General features: G+C 43.5%; 1 protein-coding gene across 4 annotated transcripts in view; it reads right to left on the bottom strand.

Annotated features, from left to right (window-relative positions):
* The window catches only part of ghra (growth hormone receptor a), a 59,274-nt gene that overhangs the window by 13,593 nt on the left and 24,333 nt on the right, over positions 1–21,348 (bottom strand). For 2 of the 4 annotated variants that reach the window (XM_015972871.3, XM_070546145.1), the window contains exons 3-6: positions 10,545–10,583; positions 5,817–5,946; positions 5,560–5,729; positions 509–687 (exon numbers count right to left, since the gene is read on the bottom strand). In XM_015972871.3, coding sequence (XP_015828357.3) covers positions 509–687; positions 5,560–5,729; positions 5,817–5,946; positions 10,545–10,583 — 518 coding nt within the window. The remainder of the gene's footprint in view (positions 1–508; positions 688–5,559; positions 5,730–5,816; positions 5,947–10,544; positions 10,584–21,348) is intronic. The other 2 variants (XM_015972872.3, XM_070546146.1) reach the window with 1 other exon arrangement.

The raw sequence follows: 21,348 nt of genomic DNA, 5'->3' as shown, positions 1-21,348 counted from the left end.
GAAAACTCAAAGTATTATAGACTGTTGCACTCACCAAAAAAAAAAAAAAAATTAAAAAAATTAAAAATAAAAATAAAAAAACAGCTGCAAACAATAAACACCAAAGCTAAAAGGAGATCAAGAGGTCTGTGTTTATTCTGGGCATCTTTAACTATGACCTTTCCCAATGTGCTGCATCTGTTTGGTGTATTTTAGATGTAGGCTAGAGAACATGTTGTGAAGGAGGGATCAGAAACCAGTTAAAGGTCTATATTTGTCAAGCGGGGTGGTCAAGAAATAACAAACGAGCCTGCACAAGGTTCTGTGACCTTTGACCCACAGCTCCCTCCCTTATTTCCTCCAGTGAGGCTGTGTTTTCTCAGAGGTTCTTGCTCCAGCTGCTAAAGCTCTGCCAACTGAGCTAAAGAGATCAGGAAGGGGGTTTAGGAGGGACAGGGGAAGGAAACACAACAATCTGCCTCTCAAGTGTAAGTGATTTTATTATTGGATGTTTAGACAGAGGACTCACCGCTTCCCAGGTTGTGGCATTTCTCTCTCTGTACTGGATTTCATATTCGATGCGCATCCAGCCTGTGCTAACGTCTGCAGAAGGCGGGGGCTCCCAGCTGACCATGACATCGTAACTGAGCCCAGAGGGACTAACAATCAGCAGGGTCCAGTTCAGAGACACGGGCGGGTCAGGGCGCACTGTGAGGAAAAAAAGGCAAAAGTTCAGATGTAAATAGAATAAGATCATGCAGCTATTTACACCATCTGTATTAGTGGTGTGCCTTTTAGCACTCAATAGGCACTTTTCCACAGTAGGATTCCTGGAAATGTCTGGAAGGGTGAAAGGGAAAATATGCTGGATCGGTCCTCTCAACCTCTGTGTCTCCATGAAAAAAGTGTCCCTTTCAGGATGTCAGCATATCGCGACAGTTTCGACACTGCAGTGCATGCCGTTGCTGAAAAGTGCCAAAATGCGACCCAAACATTAAGAGACATTTTATTCTATCAAAGTACATCATAATTTCATTCAATCAGGGGACAGGGAGAGAAGCTGTGTGATGTAAAATGTGGTGTTTAAAGGGACATTATGGAAGTGTGACAGCCAAAACATGTATAGAAATAATAAATGTCTTCTTCATACATTCTCCTGCAATGCCCTGGCCCTGTAGAATGAGCCCTGGCATTTTTACTGTGATTGCCTGATTTTCTGTAAAATCACAGAAAAAGAGAGATGCTCGGGTCGAGCAGGCTGCTTCATGCGCGTTCACGCTCAGGCATAGCCCGTAGCATTTGCTATCCGTAGCTTTAGCAGCAGAGAGAGAGGCAGTGCCACTTTGTCGCTGTTCCTAACGCCTAGTGACAAAGCTAGCTACATTTCTGAGGACCCTTAGCTACTTTCTGTAGAACTTTCTTCTAGATATTTCCTGCAAATTAGAAACAAAATGGTAATTTTCACTCCGAACCGTTCTTTGAACGTTGTTTCAGCTGTTATCAAGGATATAAAAGTTACAGATACAAAAGATGTCACTGGCGCTTTAGCCCACCTTGTAAGATGTCTGACTCTAGTGCAGAACACCTGGGTTTGATTCTGGATGTGAACATATTTCATTTAGAGTTTCTTTTTTACATTAATGGTATATTTTTTTTACAGTAAGATGCCCAAATTTTTATTTGGGACTAGCCGAACGGCATTGAATTCACAGATAAAAAAGATGTGGGTTCAACTTTCATTTCGGAACAATTTTTCAAGCAGGGGAAGGGAATGATCTGAGCATGCAGGAGGACTGACCCATCATAAACCTTTGTCGGCTGTGCTAAAGAGAAAGGTACAGAACCAAATTATTTAATTAATTAGCTGCACGTTCTCCTGTCCTCTGTCCTCCGGGCCACACACACACAGACACACACACACACACACACACACACACACACACACACACACACACACACACACACACACACACACAAGGGACTGTCTCAGCTGTTATTTTCGTTAAGGAGTGTGCACGTACAGCATGCGCGCCTCGTGCACGAGCCTACTATTGAAGCTGCCATTACACTTTTGGCCTGAGGGGGCAATCGCGAGCATAAAAATTCAAAAGTCCGTAAAGTCCCTTTAATGATCAGAAGAAGCATCGTGTGTTTATGGCATTCTGTAGGAGAGTTCAAAGCAGCATAAATGAAAGCGTTGTTTGGGATTTCTACTGAACTTTCTGATGTTGGGAGTTTAGAAACAGCAATGAAGCTGAATCAACACTGCTTACCTTCTTTTCCTCCCACTCTGCAGTACCAGTAACTTTTCCCATTATACAAATCAGAGGTGGGACCAAGTCATTGTTTTGCAAGTCTGTTATCCTCAAGTCCCGAATTAAGTGTCAAGTAAGTTTCAAGTCAAGCCCCAAGTCAGAAACTTAGAATTTCAAGTCATTTCGAGTCATTTTTAGAGACTATAAGGACATTTTTATGTTCGCATTTGCCCCCTCAGGCCAAACACGTAACTGCAGCTTCAATAGTGAAGCTCTTGCATGAAGGTTGGTTTACGCGAGGTCCGCACGGCTCCGTGCGGCAAAATTGCGTCATTTTAACAACCACGCCCCTCCACCGCGCCTCCGCACGGCCCAAAATTTCCGCACCGCGCACCTAGGAAATTTTCTAACCACGCGGACGGTCGGACGCGGAAAAACATGGCGGACTGGCAAGAACTAGTATGGCAGAGGTTCGTAAATACAGACATTCGTATGATTCAGCTCTCAAAGATCACCGTGATCAACATGTTAATAATTCTTGGAGAGAAATAGCTCGCACTGTCGGAAAAGACGAGGACACTGTTAAAAATGCTGGAATGCCATGTTGTAAACAACAGTAATTTTTACTTCTACTATGGTGTAGTGTTGGATGCATGCTGTTGAGCTCCATGCTGCCCCCTACAGTTTGGGAGAATATTGGCTCACCGCAGAGACAAGCCGCATGAACCATAAACGCTGCGAGTTGTGAAGCGCGTTCCAGCCGCGAGCCGCATCACCAAGCGGAAAGTAAATGCGTCAAGCATAAACCAGGCTTGAGGCGCGCATGCTGTACGTGCACACTCCTAAAGAAAACAACAGCTGAGTCAGTCCTGTTCGGTGCCATTTACAGGTTTAGACTGTTCTACACAATTCTAACAAATTAGACAAACAATGAACTCTGATGTAGACGCGCTAGACAAGCAGCCAAAAAAAGGTTCCTACCATATATGGAAAGCCCCTGGCTTGCTTTGAATGCATCAACACTTTTCCCCCATTATTATTTTTTTAGTTAAAATGACTAATTTGTATGATTAAAATGGCCCAAGTTGCTTTGATGTGTAAAATCAATTCTAAAAGTATAAATAAAGTGATATTAGGTCAGATTTGGTGTGGTGATCCAAACCGTTCTGTCATAGGAGATAGCTCAGAGCTCCTGCTCTCCTCGTTCTCACAGACTCTCATGTTTGTGCATTACCAGCATTTTCTTGAAGAGTGGCTTTTTCCCCTTCTCCACTCTTCTGTTGTGTTTTCTCTCCATCTAGGTCGTGATCATAACAGCGCACACCGATGCACCGAGCAACTGGTCTGTGTCTCATGATATACCCATCCCTATGTCACTGAAGGAAATTCAGATGAGCCACAGAGCTGCGTGTGTTAACGGGATGGCAGTTCCAACTCCCGCTGACTTTATTTGCCAAATGCAGGAAAAGCCAAATTGCCTGACGGCTGCAGAGCCGGAGACTGCAGGTTGACGCCTGTGTCGTCTCTAGTAGAGTTATGAATCTGCAGCGGCGTGAATCTGCAGCAGCAGCAGGCGAAATCGGCGGTCTCCAGCTCTGCCGCTGTAGCTTTATCGTTGGCCTGGCTGAGAAAGGTTTATGTCCCAGTGCACATGTGCAGATTATCACTCTCATTCCTTGCTCCCGGAAGTATGGTTCGGAGCGCAAATGGCTTATTTGTTGCTAATCTGCAGGGAAAATCTACAAGTAACTTCTACACAAAGATGCAAAGCATCCTCAGAAATGTTGCTAGGTTTGTCCCCACACTGCCTCTCGCTTTTGCCGCTAAGCTACAGACACCAAACATCGTCGTTGTCGTCTTCCTCCGCTTATCCGGGTCCAGGTCGCGGGGGCAGCATCCCAACTAGGGAGCTCCAGACCGTCCTCTCCCCGGCCACCTCCACCAGCTCCTCCGGCAGGACCCCAAGGCGTTCCCGGACCAGATTGGAGATGTAACCTCTCTAACGTGTCCTGGGTCGACCCGGGGGCCTCCTGCCGGCAGGACGTGCCCGAAACACCTCCCCAGGGAGGCGTCCAGGAGGCATCCTGACCAGATGCCCAAACCACCTCAACTGACTTATTTCGATCCGGAGGAGCAGCGGTTCTACTCCGAGTCCCTCCCGAATGTCCGAGCTCCTCGCCCTATCTCTAAGGCTGAGCCCGGCCACCCTACGGAGGAAACTCATTTCGGCCGCTTGTATCCGCGATCTCGTTCTTTCGGTCATTACCCAAAGCTCATGACCATAGGTGAGGATTGGGACGTAGATCGACCGGTAAATCGAGAGCCTGGCTTTCTGGCTCAGCTCCCTCTTCACCACGACAGATCGGCTCAGCGTCCGCATCACTGCAGACGCCGAACCAATCCGCCTGTCGATCTCCCGATCCCTCCTACCCTCACTCATGAACAAGACCCCGAGATACTTAAACTCCTCCACTTGAGGTAGGACCTCTCCCCCGACCCGGAGTTGGCAAGCCACCCTTTTCCGGTCGAGAACCATGGTCTCAGATTTGGAGGTGCTGATCCTCATCCCAGCCGCTTCACACTCGGCCGCGAACCTACCCAGCAAGAGCTGAAGGTCAGAGCTGGATGAAGCCAGGAGGACCACATCATCCGCAAAACGCAGAGACGAGATTCTCCTGCCACCAAACTCGACACACTCCACACCACGGCTGCACCTAGAAATTCTGTCCATAAAGGTAATGAACAGAACCGGTGACAAAGGGCAGCCCTGGCGGAGTCCAACCCTCACCGGGAACAGACACCAAACGCTACGGGCTATTTCTGAGCGTGAATGCTGTGAAAATGGCTTTTCAGTAAACCACACCTTTAAACAAACATTTTCAGACATTAGAAATGCATGTCTTCTTTTTGACGGAACAACTGCTTTTGATTTGTCTGTCCAGAACAAAAGCTTCCAAAAACGTCCTGGTATTTGTCTTTATCTCGACTGTTTGATAAAAAAAGGAGCCTGACGTGATGTTCTTTCCTTTTGCCTTTCATGCAGACAAAACATGTCCTTTCTGATAGAAGGGGGTTATCTGCATAACCTGGTGTTGCAGACTTGCTTTTGTGTCAAGTATTTTTATCATTAACCCTCTCCGGCTCTAAATAAGTTTGGATAAAAGGACGAACAACTAAGTCCTTCAGGGGTACTTCTGAGTTTACAAAATACTGATGAAATACGTGCGTGGATAACCAGGTAGGTAGGTTTTAACGTTGCAAATCTGCAAAGCCTGCCTCCAGACTCTTGAAGATAATTAAACATGCATACATTTTGGCTACTAACCAATGTTCTCCACGGAGAAGCAGTCGTCCTCATTGAAATAGGTGATGTTGTTTTGGCCGCGGAGCTGCAGGCAGTAAGGGATCCAGATAGATGTGTGGTTTGCGTCAAAGAAGCACTCCCTATTCAAATGGCTATACTCAGGACATTCCTTCCATTCACTGGAGGGAGAACTACATTATTTTTAAAAAGAAGAAAAAAAAAGTTATCATGAAGTGAAGATTTTGAGCAGATTTAATTTATGCAGGGGTTAGACTCACTTTCTCTTCAGGTAAAAAACTCGGAGTTCCTCAGGAGAGGACAGGTTGTGGAAAGTGCCTGGACTCCACCAGCAGCGAAACGTCTCCAGATCCCTCGACATGCACTCCGTGAAATGAGGCTCAACTGGAGCTGAAAGTCAGACAATGAGAGAAATTCCAGTCCAATCAATCCAATTTTATTTATATAGCGCATTTAAAAACAGCATGTCAGCTGACCAAAGCAGTGCCCAGAGTTAAACCTAAAAAGCCATTCAAATTCACATACAAACACACACATTAAACACAAATTAAAACTGTCATAAAATAGAAACACCTAAAATCAAAAGTTTAAAACAGCCAATAAAAAGAGAAGTCAGTAAAAACAGAAGAGAAGCACAGCATAAAAGACCGATCATTGACCAAAAGCTAAATTAAAGAAATGTGTCTTCAGGCTGGATTTAAACTGTGCCAGTGAAGAAGCCTGGCGTACCACCAGAGGGAGTGCGTTCCAGAGTCTGGGAGCAGCAAAGGGCGAACGCACGCTCCCCACGAGCTTTATCTGTCATTGTGCGTGTGAGTGGGGGTGGGTGGGTGGGTGGGGGGTATCTGCAGGTTTAAGGGAGCCAAATTTAAGACTTTTTAAGACCTTTTTTAAGGCCACTTTGACCAAATTTAAGCTATTTTTAAAATCACATTTAAGCTATAATTTCCAGCTATTGCCTGGAACTGGTGCTAACCATGTTGCGAACGTGGGATTAGCCATCCAGTTAAAATTAAACTTGCACTTCCCCATGGCACAAGCTCCCACTAGCTTAACCAGCTAATGTGCTTATCCAAAAATAGTCCCCTTTCACAACCAACTGAATGTGTACGGTTCCGCTTACGCCAACATCATACACAAAAAATGCTGAAGACTAACTAGAAATTCACGAAAATGTTATAGAAATTAAAGAATCTTGTTTATTGGGTCGTTGGTAATTTAAGACCTTTGGAAACTGTATTTAAGGATTATTTGTAATTTTTAAGGACTTAAGACCTTAAATTTGGAAAAGCAAATTTAAGACTTTTTAAGACTTTTTAAGGACCCACGGATACCCTGGGGGGGGGGGGGGGGGGGGGGGGATTTCAGAGCTTTGTAGGTAAAAGTTAGAACTTTGTGTTGTATTCGAAATTGCACAGGAATCCAGTGTAGATCATCCAGAATGGGAGTGATGTGACAGTTTATTTGCATTGGAAAGAAATCTGGCTGCAGCATTCTGGACTTTCTGCAGACGATTTAGGACAGATACATTTACACCAATTAAAACTGAGTTGGAAAAGTCGAGTCTGGAAATGATAAATGCATGAATAACTGATTCTAAGTGTGGCCTCTTAAGAATGGGCTTTAGTCGTGTAAGGCGACAAAGCTGGAAGAAGCAGGATCGAACAGTGGCATTAGCATGTGCACTCATTGAATTAATATAATTGGCACAGTAGAAACCCTCAGGCTGCTTTAGGCTGATCTATCTTGTCCGGTCACATCCATCAAACCCCTGTAGGAGCTCCAAAATGGTAAAGTAATGTAATACATCAGTCTGACAACATGCTGACTTCAGTAATAATTCAGAGAATGTGGAAAAAGTGTAAAACTAGAATCTAGAAACTAAAATTGAGTTATTTGGGCATAACAAGGGTGTTATGCATGGAGGAAATAGAAACCAGCATTCCAAGAAAAACACCTGCTACCTACAGTAAAACATGGAGGTGATTCCATCATGCTGCGGGCTGTGTGGCCAGTGCAGGAACTGGGAATCTTGTTAAAGTTGAGGGACGGTTAAAGTTGGATTCCACTCAATATCAGCAGAAGAGACCAATGTCCAGGAATCAGCGACAAAGCTGAAGCTACACCGGGGCTGGATCTTTCAACAAGACAACAACCCTAAACACTGCTCCAAATCTACCAAGACATTCATGCACAAGAACAAGTACAATGTTCTGGAACAGCCATCTCAGTCCCCAGACCTGAATATTATTATTATAGTTAAAGAGAGATGTTCAAGCTCAGAAGCTATAAAACCTGGATGAGCTAGAGATGTTTTGTAAAGAAGAATGGTCCAGAAAACCTTCAACCAGAAGCCAGACTCACATTGGAAGCTAAAGGGAGCATTTAGAGGCTGTTATTTCTGCAAAAGGGGGATCTACTAAATACTGAGTTCATTTTGTTTTTGCGGTGCCCAAATTTATGCTCCTCCCTAATTTTGTTTAAACATATATTGCACACGTCCTGTAAATCCTATAAACTTTGTTTCACTTCTCAAATATCACTCTGTGTGTGTCTCCTATAAGATACATTTAACTGCAATATTTTATCATAACAACCAACGATTTATACAGGAAAATCATGAAGATTAATAAGGCTGCCCAAACTTTCACATCCCACTGTATTTACCTTTTTAGTTCATAATAGGTATAAAAATAAACAGTTGAAAAATAACTACAATTTCCAAAACAACCAATCATTTCCCTCCTCCAAATAAGCAGTTTTACAGAAAGTCAGTTTTCAAAATTTACAGATAAAAGTCAACTATAACTATAATGATGCTCAAATACAATCCTACCATGTGGGCCCTTAGGAGCAACTGCAATCAATGATCACGTGTATCTCAATTAATCATCTGCTCAAAGCTGTGCACCTCAAAGCATATTACTCATCTTAGCCGGTAGGTGGCAGTAACACGATGTAGAAATGGAATTAGAGGTGTGGTTTTAAGCAATATATTCCCATAAAATGAGAAGAAATGAAAAAAAATCTGCAGCAACAGGCATGATTCAGCTTTATAATAAACCAACAGTGAGCGTGTGTGAATGAGGAGGTGACAAGAGTGGAAATTAGATCCAGCACCTTCTAGCATGCTAGCTAGTTGTTTGCTATTTCGGGGCGCAGTCGGCCAGCTCCCCAGAAACATTTATTTCACAGATGCTGATTGCCCCCAAATCCTCCAGTTCTCCCTAGCAACCAAATGCGATTGGCTGTTTAACTGCAGTTCAGGGGCGCTTTTCCCAGCGCCCCAGGAGTGAAACTAAACTAAAAGAAATTCACTGCTTAATGAGAGACAGCTGGTGAAAACAATGTGTAAATAATTCAGATTGCATGTAGGCACATACAAGTAAATCAGACACATTTATAGTAAATTGTGGTTTTATTTTCTTTTTAGACTTTTCTTTCCCTTAAAGGGACTTTACGGAGTTTTGAATTTTTATGCTTGCGTTTTCCCCCTCAGGCCAAAAGCGTAATGGCAGCTTCAATAGTAGGCTCGTGCACGAGGCGCGCATGCTGTACGTGCACACTCCTTAACGAAAATAACAGCTGAGACAGTCCTGTGTGTGTGTGTGCGCGTGTGTGTGTGTGTGTGTGTGTGTGTGTGTGTGTGTGGCCCGGAGGACAGAGGACAGGAGAACACGCAGCTAATTAATGAAATAATTAGGTTCTGTACCTTTCTCTTCAGCACAGCCGACAAAGGTTTATGATGGGTCAGTCCTCCTGCATGCTCAGATCATTCCCTTCCCTTGCTTGAAAAATTGTTCCAAAATGAAAGTTGAACCCACATCTTTTTTATCTGTGAATTCAATGCCGTTCGGCGAGTCTCAAATAAAAATTGGGGCATCTTACTGTAAAAAAAATATACCATTAATGTAAAAAAGAAACTCTAAATAAACTATGTTCACACCCAGAATCAAACCCAGGTCTTCTGCACAAGAGTCAGACATCTTACAAGGTGAGCTACACTCTAGTAACATTCACAGTATCTGTAACTTTTACATCCTTGATGACAGCTGAAACAACGTCACACCAAAGAACGGTTTGAAGCGAAAATGGCTATTTTGTTGCTAATTTACAGGAAATATCTAGAAGAAAGTTCTACAGAAAGTAGCTAAGGGTCCTCAGAAATGTAGCTAGCTTTGTCACTAGGCGTTAGGAACAGCGACAAAGTGGCACTGCCTCTCTCTCTGCTGCTAAAGCTACGGATAGCAAATACTACGGGCGATGCCTGAGCGTGAACGCGCATGAAGCAGCCTGCTCGACCCGAGAATCTCTCTTTCTGTGATTTTACAGAAAAACAGGCAATCACAGTAAAAATGCCAGGGCTCCTTCTACAGGACCAGGGCATTGCAGGAGAATGTATGAAGAAGACATTTATTATTTCTATACATGTTTTGGCTGTCAAACTTCCATAATGCCTCTTTAAAGACAAGGAGGGCTGCGCCCCAGTACCCCCTATGGATGAGCCACCACTGCCCAGCACTAAAAGATGTGTAATCTTGCATAATTCAGAATGCTTATCTATAAATGTACGTCACCATTTTTGCTTGCAAACGTGTCTATCCTCTTGATTAACTTGTGCTAACACTTTGTATTAGTATTTCAATGCTGGAAGGTACAACCTGTTTATAACTGATACATAAAACCATGCAACACCATAAACCAAACTTAATGTTTGGTCTAATTGTGAATCCTGCTGATAAAAAACATTGCTGATCCACAAGTTGCATCAAATTTCAGCCACCAACATTTAGTGAGAACCTTAAGCTCCTGACTCAGCCCTTTTCCATCTCTCCCTTGGCACCCCGTCACTCCTCACCAACAATCTCCCACCCTCTCCTCAGTCCTTTCAGAGATCAGTTTCTCATCCAGCGTATAGCGTTCCAGAGTTTGGTGCAACCATAAATAATCAGCTGAACGTATCATTGATTTCTGTTCTGCCCACTCACTTGCTCTCTCTCTCTTTTGCTGCTTCTTCTCACTGCGACCTGCAACATAAATCACAAAAAATTTGGGAGAAAATCATACAATAAAGCCAGTTTATTTAATTTTTCATTAACAACCCAAAACAAAAAATGTCTCCATAGACTCACTGAAGACTGAATACGATCACACCACCAGACTCTAAATCTCAATTAGGAGATCCTAATTGAATGTTAGCAGCATTTGAACACTGCGAAAGTACACAGCGGTCACAACAAAACACCAAGAAATCAATGTTTATACTACCGTTCTGACTTTCAGATCAATGTGAAAATAACCTCATAATTCCCTGCAGTCCTACGCAGACGTAAAATTCCCACCCTCCTTTCCTTCGTCTTTGGCATGCTGTCATGGTTCCAAGAGGTTTGCTTTTTCAACTCAGCCTCCCCCCTACCCCCACCCCCCCACCCCTTCCCACAAATTCCAGCTGCCACCATCAAAGAGGTTTCTGCAGGAAATCTATGCAAAGGAGCCCTAAACGCTACAGCAGAACAGGCCGTCTCGAACAAAAACGTAAGTGTTTACGTGCAAAGAAAAGTTTGGAGTTTAATTGCCCGACGAGGTCCGACGATCGAAAAGTTATTTTTGTGCCGTCATCACTTGCAACAAATATGTATTAAAAAAATCTTCTTTTGTGCAGACTCCAAGTTACAGCTGCTGTTGTTACAAAAGCGGAGAAGATGCCAAGGCAAACAGACCATGTTTTGAAAGTTGAACTATTAGAGGGGAAAGGTACTTTTTCAAGGCTCGTTTGCATTCTTCAGCTTAGCTGAGTTACTCCCATCTGAAGTGACTCAGAGGTGAAAGATTGCATAGCAACACCAGGAGGAATTTAAATAGCCTCTTTTTAAATGTATATATTTCCATAGGATAAAAACAATCTTTCCTTTATTTTCCTAACTAATACTGTTTTGCAGGGTTGTACAAACTGTTCTCTACATGCAGTAAAATGTGAATCTCCCATTCTGTTAGTGATGGAAAGCTACATTTTGCAACCCTCCATTAAATGAGCTGCAGTGGAAAGGCTTCAGAAAAACTAATTTAGTGCACAAGTGTGTTTGTGTGTGTATTCCCATTTCCTGTGTCCCTATGTTCCTACCTGTCCATGCAAGCTTTGCGTAAAAGCTCTTAGCGTCACATCCACATCAGGCCATGCAGAGCAGCTAGGAAACCATCCACCTACCTGTGTGTCAGCATTGGCCATTAACGTTTAAAATCCAAAACGGAGACCAAATTAGCCACTCAGCCGTTCCACCAACTGGTAAACGGCAATGAAAGGTGGTGATCTGGGTTCATCAGTTACTCTTTTGTGTAATGCTTGACTCTAATGAGGCTATGGATATGCGGATTAACAGGCTTTCCGCCTCATTAGCAGAACGGAGTTAACGACGTGTTTGTCACCCCTGACAAGGTTGCTGGAAAATATGAGGAGAAACGTATGAAAACTGAAAAGAAAGAGAAAGAAGAGCAAACGTCACGAGTGCATGAGTAGACTGCCAAATACGAGCAAGAAAGAACGGAACGTTTCGCTTCAGTGCGTCTCAGCCATGGAGTTTCAGCCATGGCACAGAACCACACCTGAGCCTATGTAGGGGAAACACTAGCATTATTGCTTCTCGTGAGATACGTGACTTTGGTCGCCGGTCCTGAGAGGATCAAGTTTCAAACGTGGTATTCTACCCACAAGGCACTAGAGGGGGCTGAAAGACCCTGTAAAGGATCGTTTTAGCACCTTTTGGCTCAAGAAAACGATTTAAAAATATGACGAAGTTACTTTTTCAAAGTTCTCCAGTGTAGCGACATGAATGGCTTCATTTGTGACACAAAGGTCACACTTCCTCAGCTGGGTCAAGCTGTCCTGGCTGTACTTCTATTTACAGATTATCCATCACGGGAGACACGAAGTCTGCTGTAAACCATCTTTAATCTGACTTCTGTTCTATCCGCAAGACGAAGGACACTTCAAGATTTAAAAGAATCATTTTTAATAAACTCTTTTCACTGTCTTATTACAAGGTTCATTATAAATGTATTTACTTACTGTAATGAATTATTATTCTTTGGTTAATAATAATTATGATTTATGATGATCAGTAATGTCTCCTCTACCGGACCGAGTACCCAGAGGCTAATCAACATCCTCCCTTGACCTCCGGATCCAAACAGAGGGTCGTCTGAACGGTGAGGTAGAACACAGATTGCGTCTGGAATGCCTGTTTCTTATTAAGAAATAATTTAGATAGCTGCAAACCAAATTCTTTCACCCAGAACGTGTTTTCTCTCTCTGAGATAGAAACCTTCTGAGACTTCCATTCACACATCCAACACAAACACATTTCATTTTTAGTTTTCATCCAGACACAGGTTGCTTTCATACCAAGTTTTAATATCAAAGCTTTTATAAATTGTCATTTATGAATTGTCTTTTAAATTGTCATCTTTAAATTGTTAGTAATAAATTGTTCACTTTTTAAACCTGACCCTTCTTTGAAATGAAACACAGAGTGGTGTATATTTGGTCACTGAACGAGCAAAGATCTCTTTAAATCTTCTGAATTAATAAATAAACTTTTGCTATTAATCTAAATCTCTTAAATTAAATATTAATCTTTGGATTAAATATAGACCAAGCCAGTTGGTGTATGAGCTTCTATCGATTATATAAATATCCGTGGATATATATATATAGTTCAGTCGCCAATTCGTTTGATCTTTCTCAGAATTTAGCAGAGCTGCATAGCAACAGCGTTAAATTCTAGTTATGTAGATAACTACGCTACACCAGTGAGGTGTGGTACTCGAAGTATTGGTGTTAAAGCTCCACAATATATTACAAATGTATCGTCATCGCGATATCAGCATGTGCAATACGCATGTCCCAAAGAACAGAAAAAAATCGTAATGAATGCTCAGCTCAAATGTTTGCTACACATAATGCCTTCCGTCAATCAAATGGAAGCATGGCGTTTAACAAATCAAACAGAGCTCTTTACCCATTTGGCCAATCGGGTGGGTTCTCATAATTGACTACGTTTACATGCAGCCAATATCTGGGTTATGATCGGGTTAAGGTCGGTATTCGGGTTTCTGAGTTGATCAGAATAACCCGTTTACAAGCATAAATAGAAAGAGTTACCCCTAACTTGCATAACCCGATTTAAATGCGGACGTTGGGGTAGCGACAGGACGTATGGACTATGTCAAGACGCAATATGCGTCATATTTCGCTGTCTCTGTACTTTCGGCCGTCAACAAAAGACATAATGTTCATACTTTTCACCAGACCGATGAAGACAGAGGTTTCCTCGTCACTCCAAAAGTGTGGTGCTGTGCCGCGACTCGCCATTTTGCTCCCAACTTGTTGTTTACTTCCGGTGTTCTGGCGCATACAAGACGTCTCGCTACTCAAAAGACCAAGATTCCTTGTGAACAGAGCATGCGCAGAACACACGCTTTGATGGGGATATCCCGATATGCGTTTACACGACCAAACATTCGGGTTAGAAAGGGGTTACCCCAGGTGTAGTACCCGGGTTTTTAAAAACCCGGTTATGAGCATATCCGGGTTTTTGGCGGTGTTTACATGGACCTGCGGAACCGGGTTATTGTGAATATTCAGGTTTTAAAAGGGTTACTGGCTGCATGTAAACGCACTCAATGAGATGCTCGCCCCCTAGGCGAACGGCACTTAATTTAGATGGTTAGCAAAAACCTGACTTAGCGTCGTTCTGCTTTTCCCAGGATTCACTGATTGCCATTTCTTTTTCCCTTTCCTCGCGTCTTTTGCTTTCTCATTTTTTATATATTTTAGCCATTTTTTAATTTCTTTGTTCCTGAGGTAAGTTTTTATTTTTTGCAAGTCATATCGTTATTGCAATATTTATCACTGTTATCACAGGTTTTCCGAATACCGTGCAGCCCTAATTGGTGTATTCTATTTGTTCTCAGAAGTTCTTGTTCCAGAGTTTCAAACTAGAAAAATCAACTAAAGTTGCATTTTCAAAAAGCCAAGGTTCCTGACCAGCCCCAAAATTGAAATCCAAAATGGCTACCTTGCACATAAATAAATCGTGACGGCTGCAGTAATGAATTCATGTTGACATCAATTGGTCAGTAACTCAAGTCCAAACAGTACTGTCCAACCTGCTCTGTCACATGTCACAGGGCTTGTCCGTCTGTCCATTTTCAACCACTTATCTGAGTCCAGGTCATGGGAGTAGCTGCTCCAGCAGAGAGGCCCAAACCTCCCTTTCCCAGCAACCTCCACCAGCTCCACCGGCAGGATTTCCAGGATTCCCAGGCATTCCCTGGCCAACATGGAGATGTAATCCCTCCAGCATGGCCTGGGTCGTCCTGTCGGCTGGACATGCCTGAGACACTTTCCTTGGGAGGTGTCCAGGGGGCATTTGGTGAGAATGCCACCTCAGCTGGCTCCTCTCAACATGGTGTAGCAGCGGCTCTACTCTGAGTCTCTCCCGAATGTCTGAGCACTTCCACCTATCTCTGAGGCTGAGCTCGGCAACAGGAGAGAGGAAACTGTTTTCAGTCACTTGTATTTGTGATCTTGTTCTTTTCACCATTACCCAAAGCTCATGACCATAGGTGAATATTGGGATGAATATCACCCATGCTTTCTGGCTTAGCTCCTTCTTCAACACAAATAACCAGTTCAGCATCCACATCACTGCAGAAGCTGATTCAATCCACCTGCTGATCTCTCACGCCCTCCTTCCCTCACTCATGACCCAAGATACTTAAGGTTGGACCTCTGCCCCAACCTGGAGTTGGCAATCCACCCACTTCTGGCTAAGGACCATGGCCACAGATTTAAAGATGCTTGAATGCAGAGATATAGTTAGCACGGTTCCTGAGTACAACAACAACAAAATGATCTTACTGGTTTTGTGACTTATTACCGGAACACAGAAAAAATGAGCCTGACCTCATTCCCAGATCCCAGTTCCAACTTCCAAGATAAATGAAATGCACCATATGTGTAGGGGACGACTCCCAGCTATCACCATACCAGATATTTGCCCAACAGCTGTAACATTTACTGACCTAGGGCCAGCTTTTTAGCTTTCCAAAGTCAACTGCAAAGGCCATCTTGAATTGTATCGACTCCAGAGGTTGATTGGCTGTAGACGTATCTCCAAAGCTGACTTCCTAAGAGTTTCATGAATATTTTATTTATTTCATTCACGGGATATTTTACAAACTGACAAACACATACAAACTATCTCCTTTCACCTTCTGGCAGTTGACAATGATGACTAATATTCACAATTCCAAAATGAAACATTAGCCGATGTGCTGGCATTACATTACATGCCAGCACACGTGTGCACACACACACACACACACACACACTCATGCATGCACAAGCTTTTTTTCTGCTAAATAAACTAGGAGAAGTGTTACAGAGCATGCATGAGACTGCATCATTTATCTTCCTTGAGAAACTTTCACAACAGGATGTAGAAACCAAAAAAATTGCAGGCCTGGAGCAGGACAAGATGGAAAAGAATTAAATATTTCATTTATTCTTCAACAAAACCCCTGAAGGACTGTTTAGGTATGTAATTAGTCAGAACGACATCAATAACGGAGCAGATGAATTAGGCCAGAATACACGTGGAAAAGGTGGGAAACTGCAACACGATACCTTTAACCCATGTCAACAAGCAGGGGCGGCGTTAGGCCCGGCTACTTGGGCTGAAGCCCCGGATCTTCTTCAGTCCTAAATCCGCCCCTGTCAACAAGCGGTATAAATAAACGCGAGCATGCACACCCAACTTCACACACAAGTGCACATGAACTAAACTTACACCTTCCAAACAAAAACAGGCAAAGACTTTCAAAGTGCCATTGTTTAATGCCGTGAATGCATCCTGCCTTTCTTACCAAAAACAAAACCACTGGACAACAAGCTGCTGCTTCATCTGATCCTGATGATTTCCAACAGAGTGCATATCTTTGAAGTCCAACACACACTTTGATCCATTTAAATCCATTTAACCACCCTACAACCCAGTCAGCTCTTTCCTCTCACAGCACCTGACTTAATAGTGCTGATCTCCTCTCATGCCAATAAATCCCACAGAGCTGTAATAGTTATGTCATATTATATCCAAGGATCTGTAACTATGAGTTAGCATGACTGACGACTTGGTTGACATTGCTTCCTAATCTGTGGCTCCCTTCAGCATCTCAGCAGATTGTTTTAATTTGGGAGAAAAACTTACAAAAATGTAACTAATGAGTGTGTGGCTGCAGATTGAGGTGTGTGATCCTTGAGTTTGTCTTCATAAATCCTGAACCATGCATGCACTGTGTAAAGTTCTTACTGTGGGATATTCTTACTTGAGTGTAGGACTATAAATACCGGTATGCACATTTCATTTGGATGGGCACTGCTTTTCTAAAAGTCAATTATCTGTCTATCCAGCAGAAAACCAAAGAGAATCTTTGCACTCAAATGTGAATTGAGGCAACCGTCTAACTTCATCTGAGACTAGAGGAGAAATCAGAGGGAAAATCTTTCGTTAATGCGTTTGCCTTTGTAGAAAAATAAATAGACAAAGATTGAGTTTCTTTATTTGTCCTCCACACCAACTTTAATGCAGTGAAGCTCTGTGTGGTTGCAGATGAGAAAAGTGCAACAGTCTCTTTTGTCATCGTAAAGAGGAATTTAGAGTGAAGCAAAGAAATTAAAGCTCGTGTTTTGGAGAAATGTATCACAAGAGTGTTAAACTGAGAGTAAAATGCTGCTGCTTACATAGAATAATTTAGTCTCTTCTGTTGTTGTGGTTGGAAAAAAAAACTCAGAAAATTGAAATGTGAGCTGTATGGTGGAACGGTTGAGAGATCAGTGTTCTGACAACAACAAGATCACAGGTTCAAATCCTTTTCTGTGTGGAGTTTTCACATCTACCCATGTGTGGTTTCTTTAAACAGACTAAAATAATGCTTTTCAGGTTCACTGGAGATTCTAAATTGTCCCTTGGTGTGAGTGAATGTTAGCCTGGAGATGGAGACGGACCATAGAAGCAAAATTATTTAGCTTTGCAGGCCAGTCTGCAGTTTAGCCATGCTGCATTGGCAAAAGTCTTGTGTCTTGCAAATCAGTTTGGTGGGTTTGGTGGTCCAATCACAATGGTGGGCCAATCACAATTCTTGATCAGTTTGGTGGGCCAATCACAGTGCTTGACCAGTTTGGTGGGCCATTCACAGTGCTTGATCAGTTTGGTGGGCCTTCGGTGGGCCAATAACAGTGCTTCATCAGTTTGGTGGGTTTGGTGGTCCAATCACTGTTCTTGATCAGTTTGGTGGGCCAATCACAATTCTTGACCAGTTTGGTGGGCCAATCACAGTGCTTGATCAGTTTGGTGGGCCTTCGGTGGGCCAATCACAGTGCTTGATCAGTTTGGTGGGTCAATCACAATTCTTGATCAGTTTGGTGGGCCAATCACAGTGCTTGATCAGTTTGGTGGGCCTTCGGTGGGCCAATCACAGTGCTTGATCAGTTTGGTGGGCCTTCGGTGGGCCATTCACAGTGCTTGATCAGTTTGGTGGGTCAATCACAATTCTTGATCAGTTTGGTGGGTCAATCACAATTCTTGATCAGTTTGGTGGGCCAATCACAGTGCTTGATCAGTTTGGTGGGCCTTCGGTGGGCCAATCACAGTGCTTGATCAGTTTGGTGGGTCAATCACAATTCTTGATCAGTTTGGTGGGCCAATCACAGTGCTTGATCAGTTTGGTGGGCCTTCGATGGGCCAATCACAGTGCTTGATCAGTTTGGTGGGCCAATCACAATGCGTTATCGGTTTGGTGGTCCAATCACAGTGCTTGATCAGTTTGGTGGGTTGGTGGGCCAATCACAGTGCTTTATCGTTTTGGTGGGCCAATCACAGTGCTTGGTAAGTTTGGTGGGCCAATCACAATGCTTGATCAGTTTGGTGGGCCTTCGATGGGCCAATCACAGTGCTTGATCAGTTTGGTGGGCCTTCGGTGGGCCAATCACAGTGCGTTATCGGTTTGGTGGGCCAATCACAGTGCTTTATCAGTTTAGGTGGCCAATCACAATGCTTGATCAGTTTGGTGGGCCTTCGGTGGGCCATTCACAGTGCTTGATCAGTTTGGTGGGTCAATCACAATTCTTGATCAGTTTGGTGGGTCAATCACAATTCTTGATCAGTTTGGTGGGCCAATCACAGTGCTTGATCAGTTTGGTGGGCCTTCGGTGGGCCAATCACAGTGCTTGATCAGTTTGGTGGGTCAATCACAATTCTTGATCAGTTTGGTGGGCCAATCACAGTGCTTGATCAGTTTGGTGGGCCTTCGATGGGCCAATCACAGTGCTTGATCAGTTTGGTGGGCCAATCACAATGCGTTATCGGTTTGGTGGTCCAATCACAGTGCTTGATCAGTTTGGTGGGTTGGTGGGCCAATCACAGTGCTTTATCGTTTTGGTGGGCCAATCACAGTGCTTGGTAAGTTTGGTGGGCCAATCACAATGCTTGATCAGTTTGGTGGGCCTTCGATGGGCCAATCACAGTGCTTGATCAGTTTGGTGGGCCTTCGGTGGGCCAATCACAGTGCGTTATCGGTTTGGTGGGCCAATCACAGTGCTTTATCAGTTTGGGTGGCCAATCACAGTGCTTTATCGGTTTGGTGGGCCAATCACAGTGCTTGGTCAGTTTGGTGGGCCAATCACAGTGCTTGATCAGTTTGGTGGGCCAATCACAGTGCTTGGTCAGATTGGTGGGCCAATCACAGTGCTTGATCGGTTTGGTGGGCCAATCGCAGTGCTTGATCGGTTTGGTGGGCAGGATGTTATTGCAACTGAGCTAAAAAACAAAAAAAAGATGGGGACGGCTCGTTTGAAACGGCTTTGGCATCCACTTTGGACTGTTTAGACTTGGGCTTCTCTCCGAGTCAATAGCAGATAGAGGTACTCAATGTTCGTTATTTAGAAAAATAATGCATTCGTGTCTTCTTTGACAGTGTATGGAGGACTACCCCACTGTCTGATACTCGTAGTGGTGAGTAAATCACATTGTGCGTTGTCTTTATTTTTATTTTATTTTTTTATAGGGACTGTACAACAAAACATTATCACCATAAGCAACAGATGCAGCACACATAAGGCATTTACAGCCCTTGTCCTTTTCCCTTGTCTGACAGAATGAGGAGACAGTTTGAAAGACAACTGTAGATTCTGCCCATGACTGAGCTCTGTCTATGGGTCGTGGCCAGACAATATTTTCATATACCAGGCTAAGTGAGTGTGTGACTAGTTGTGTATATCAGTGATGAACTGGTGACATGTCCAGGGTGTCCCTCGTCTTTTACACATTGACTGTTGGAGTTAGACACCAGCAACACACAACCCTAGTGAAGACTAAGCGTTTCAGATCAGTGAGAGAATAAGTTCAAATGCATGTGTAATTTAGAAAAAGATCTTTTCATATAAGAAATGATTTCTTATTTTAAATTCTAAAGCACAACTAATACATTTATCCAGTGACACAAGATCCAAAGGGCAATTTATCATTTTCCTCACTGCCTTTCAGTAATCAAGCTGCCCTTTTTCATTCTGTAGAAATTACGTTTCTTGTAATTATACATGCTAGCAGACTAAACACACACATGCAACTTCAGGAAATGACACGCAAACAAGGTTTTTCTCACGAGACAAAAATGAAGGGAGGTCTTTGGGAATTTCTTTTTAATGAACTGTAAAACGGTCAATTTTCCCTGAAAAAAGCTGATCATTCATGTGATTGGTTATGATAAATGACCCGCACTTGTATAGCACCTTTCAGAGTCCGAGGACTCCAAAGCGCTTTACACTACAGTGTATCATTCATCCATTCACCCACACATTCACACACTGATGGTGATGAGCTACGATGTAGCCACAGCTGCCCTGGGGCGCAAAGACAGAGGCGAGGCTGCCGAGCTCAGGTCCCACCAGTTCCTCCAACCACCACCAGGCAAGGTGGGTTAAGTGTCTTGCCCAAAGACACAACAGCAGAATTCTCTGTCCAGAGCTGGGATCGAACCTGCAACCTTCCGATGACTGGACAACCCGCTCAACCTCCTGAGTTACTGCTGCCCACACATTTTATCCAAACAACAAAAACGAGGATAAAAGTGCAGTATTTGTCCGCACAACCAAGCCGGAGTTTCCTCGTTGTCACTTTTAAAGTTTCCAGCTTTGCTCCAGACATCATATTTGACCTACGATCGTGACTTTACTACTTGTCTTTGAAGCAGATGAAACCGTAGATTGCACGTCCAAAAGTCTGCACAGTTTGTACTGGTTACCACCTCTGTAGCCAAACACACAACCTGGCTCAACGTGTGTGCTGAAGAATCCCCCTGAGACGCTCAGAGGGATGTTCAGGGATGAGAAACAGAAGGGAAGATAGGGAAGCGCGTAAAGACACATGGAGTCAAACACTACCCGTAATTACTCTGGTAAGCCTTTAACTATAGAGAAGTGTATCCAAATGTCTACTCGTGACTTGTTATGTGGCTGGTGTGACAACATGAATGATGAAGGAACAGAATTCTACGAAGACTCCGTCAGCCAGACGAAGGAATGAAAACTGGGAAAGAATAGAGCGTATCAGAGAAAACCATTGTCAGGACTGGAGGTTGTGGCCTGAGAAAGGCCCCAGCCGAGTGTGTTTGCTCATGTTATCACCGGCTGCTTTGTGTTTATAAATGTTTTAACCGTTGTTGAGGAGAACCAGGGCT

Source organism: Nothobranchius furzeri, chromosome 17, assembly GCF_043380555.1.
Source record: "Nothobranchius furzeri strain GRZ-AD chromosome 17, NfurGRZ-RIMD1, whole genome shotgun sequence".
Lineage (NCBI taxonomy): Eukaryota > Metazoa > Chordata > Actinopteri > Cyprinodontiformes > Nothobranchiidae > Nothobranchius > Nothobranchius furzeri.
Note: the sequence above shows the minus strand (reverse complement) of the source record. Positions and strands in the feature narration are given on the sequence as shown.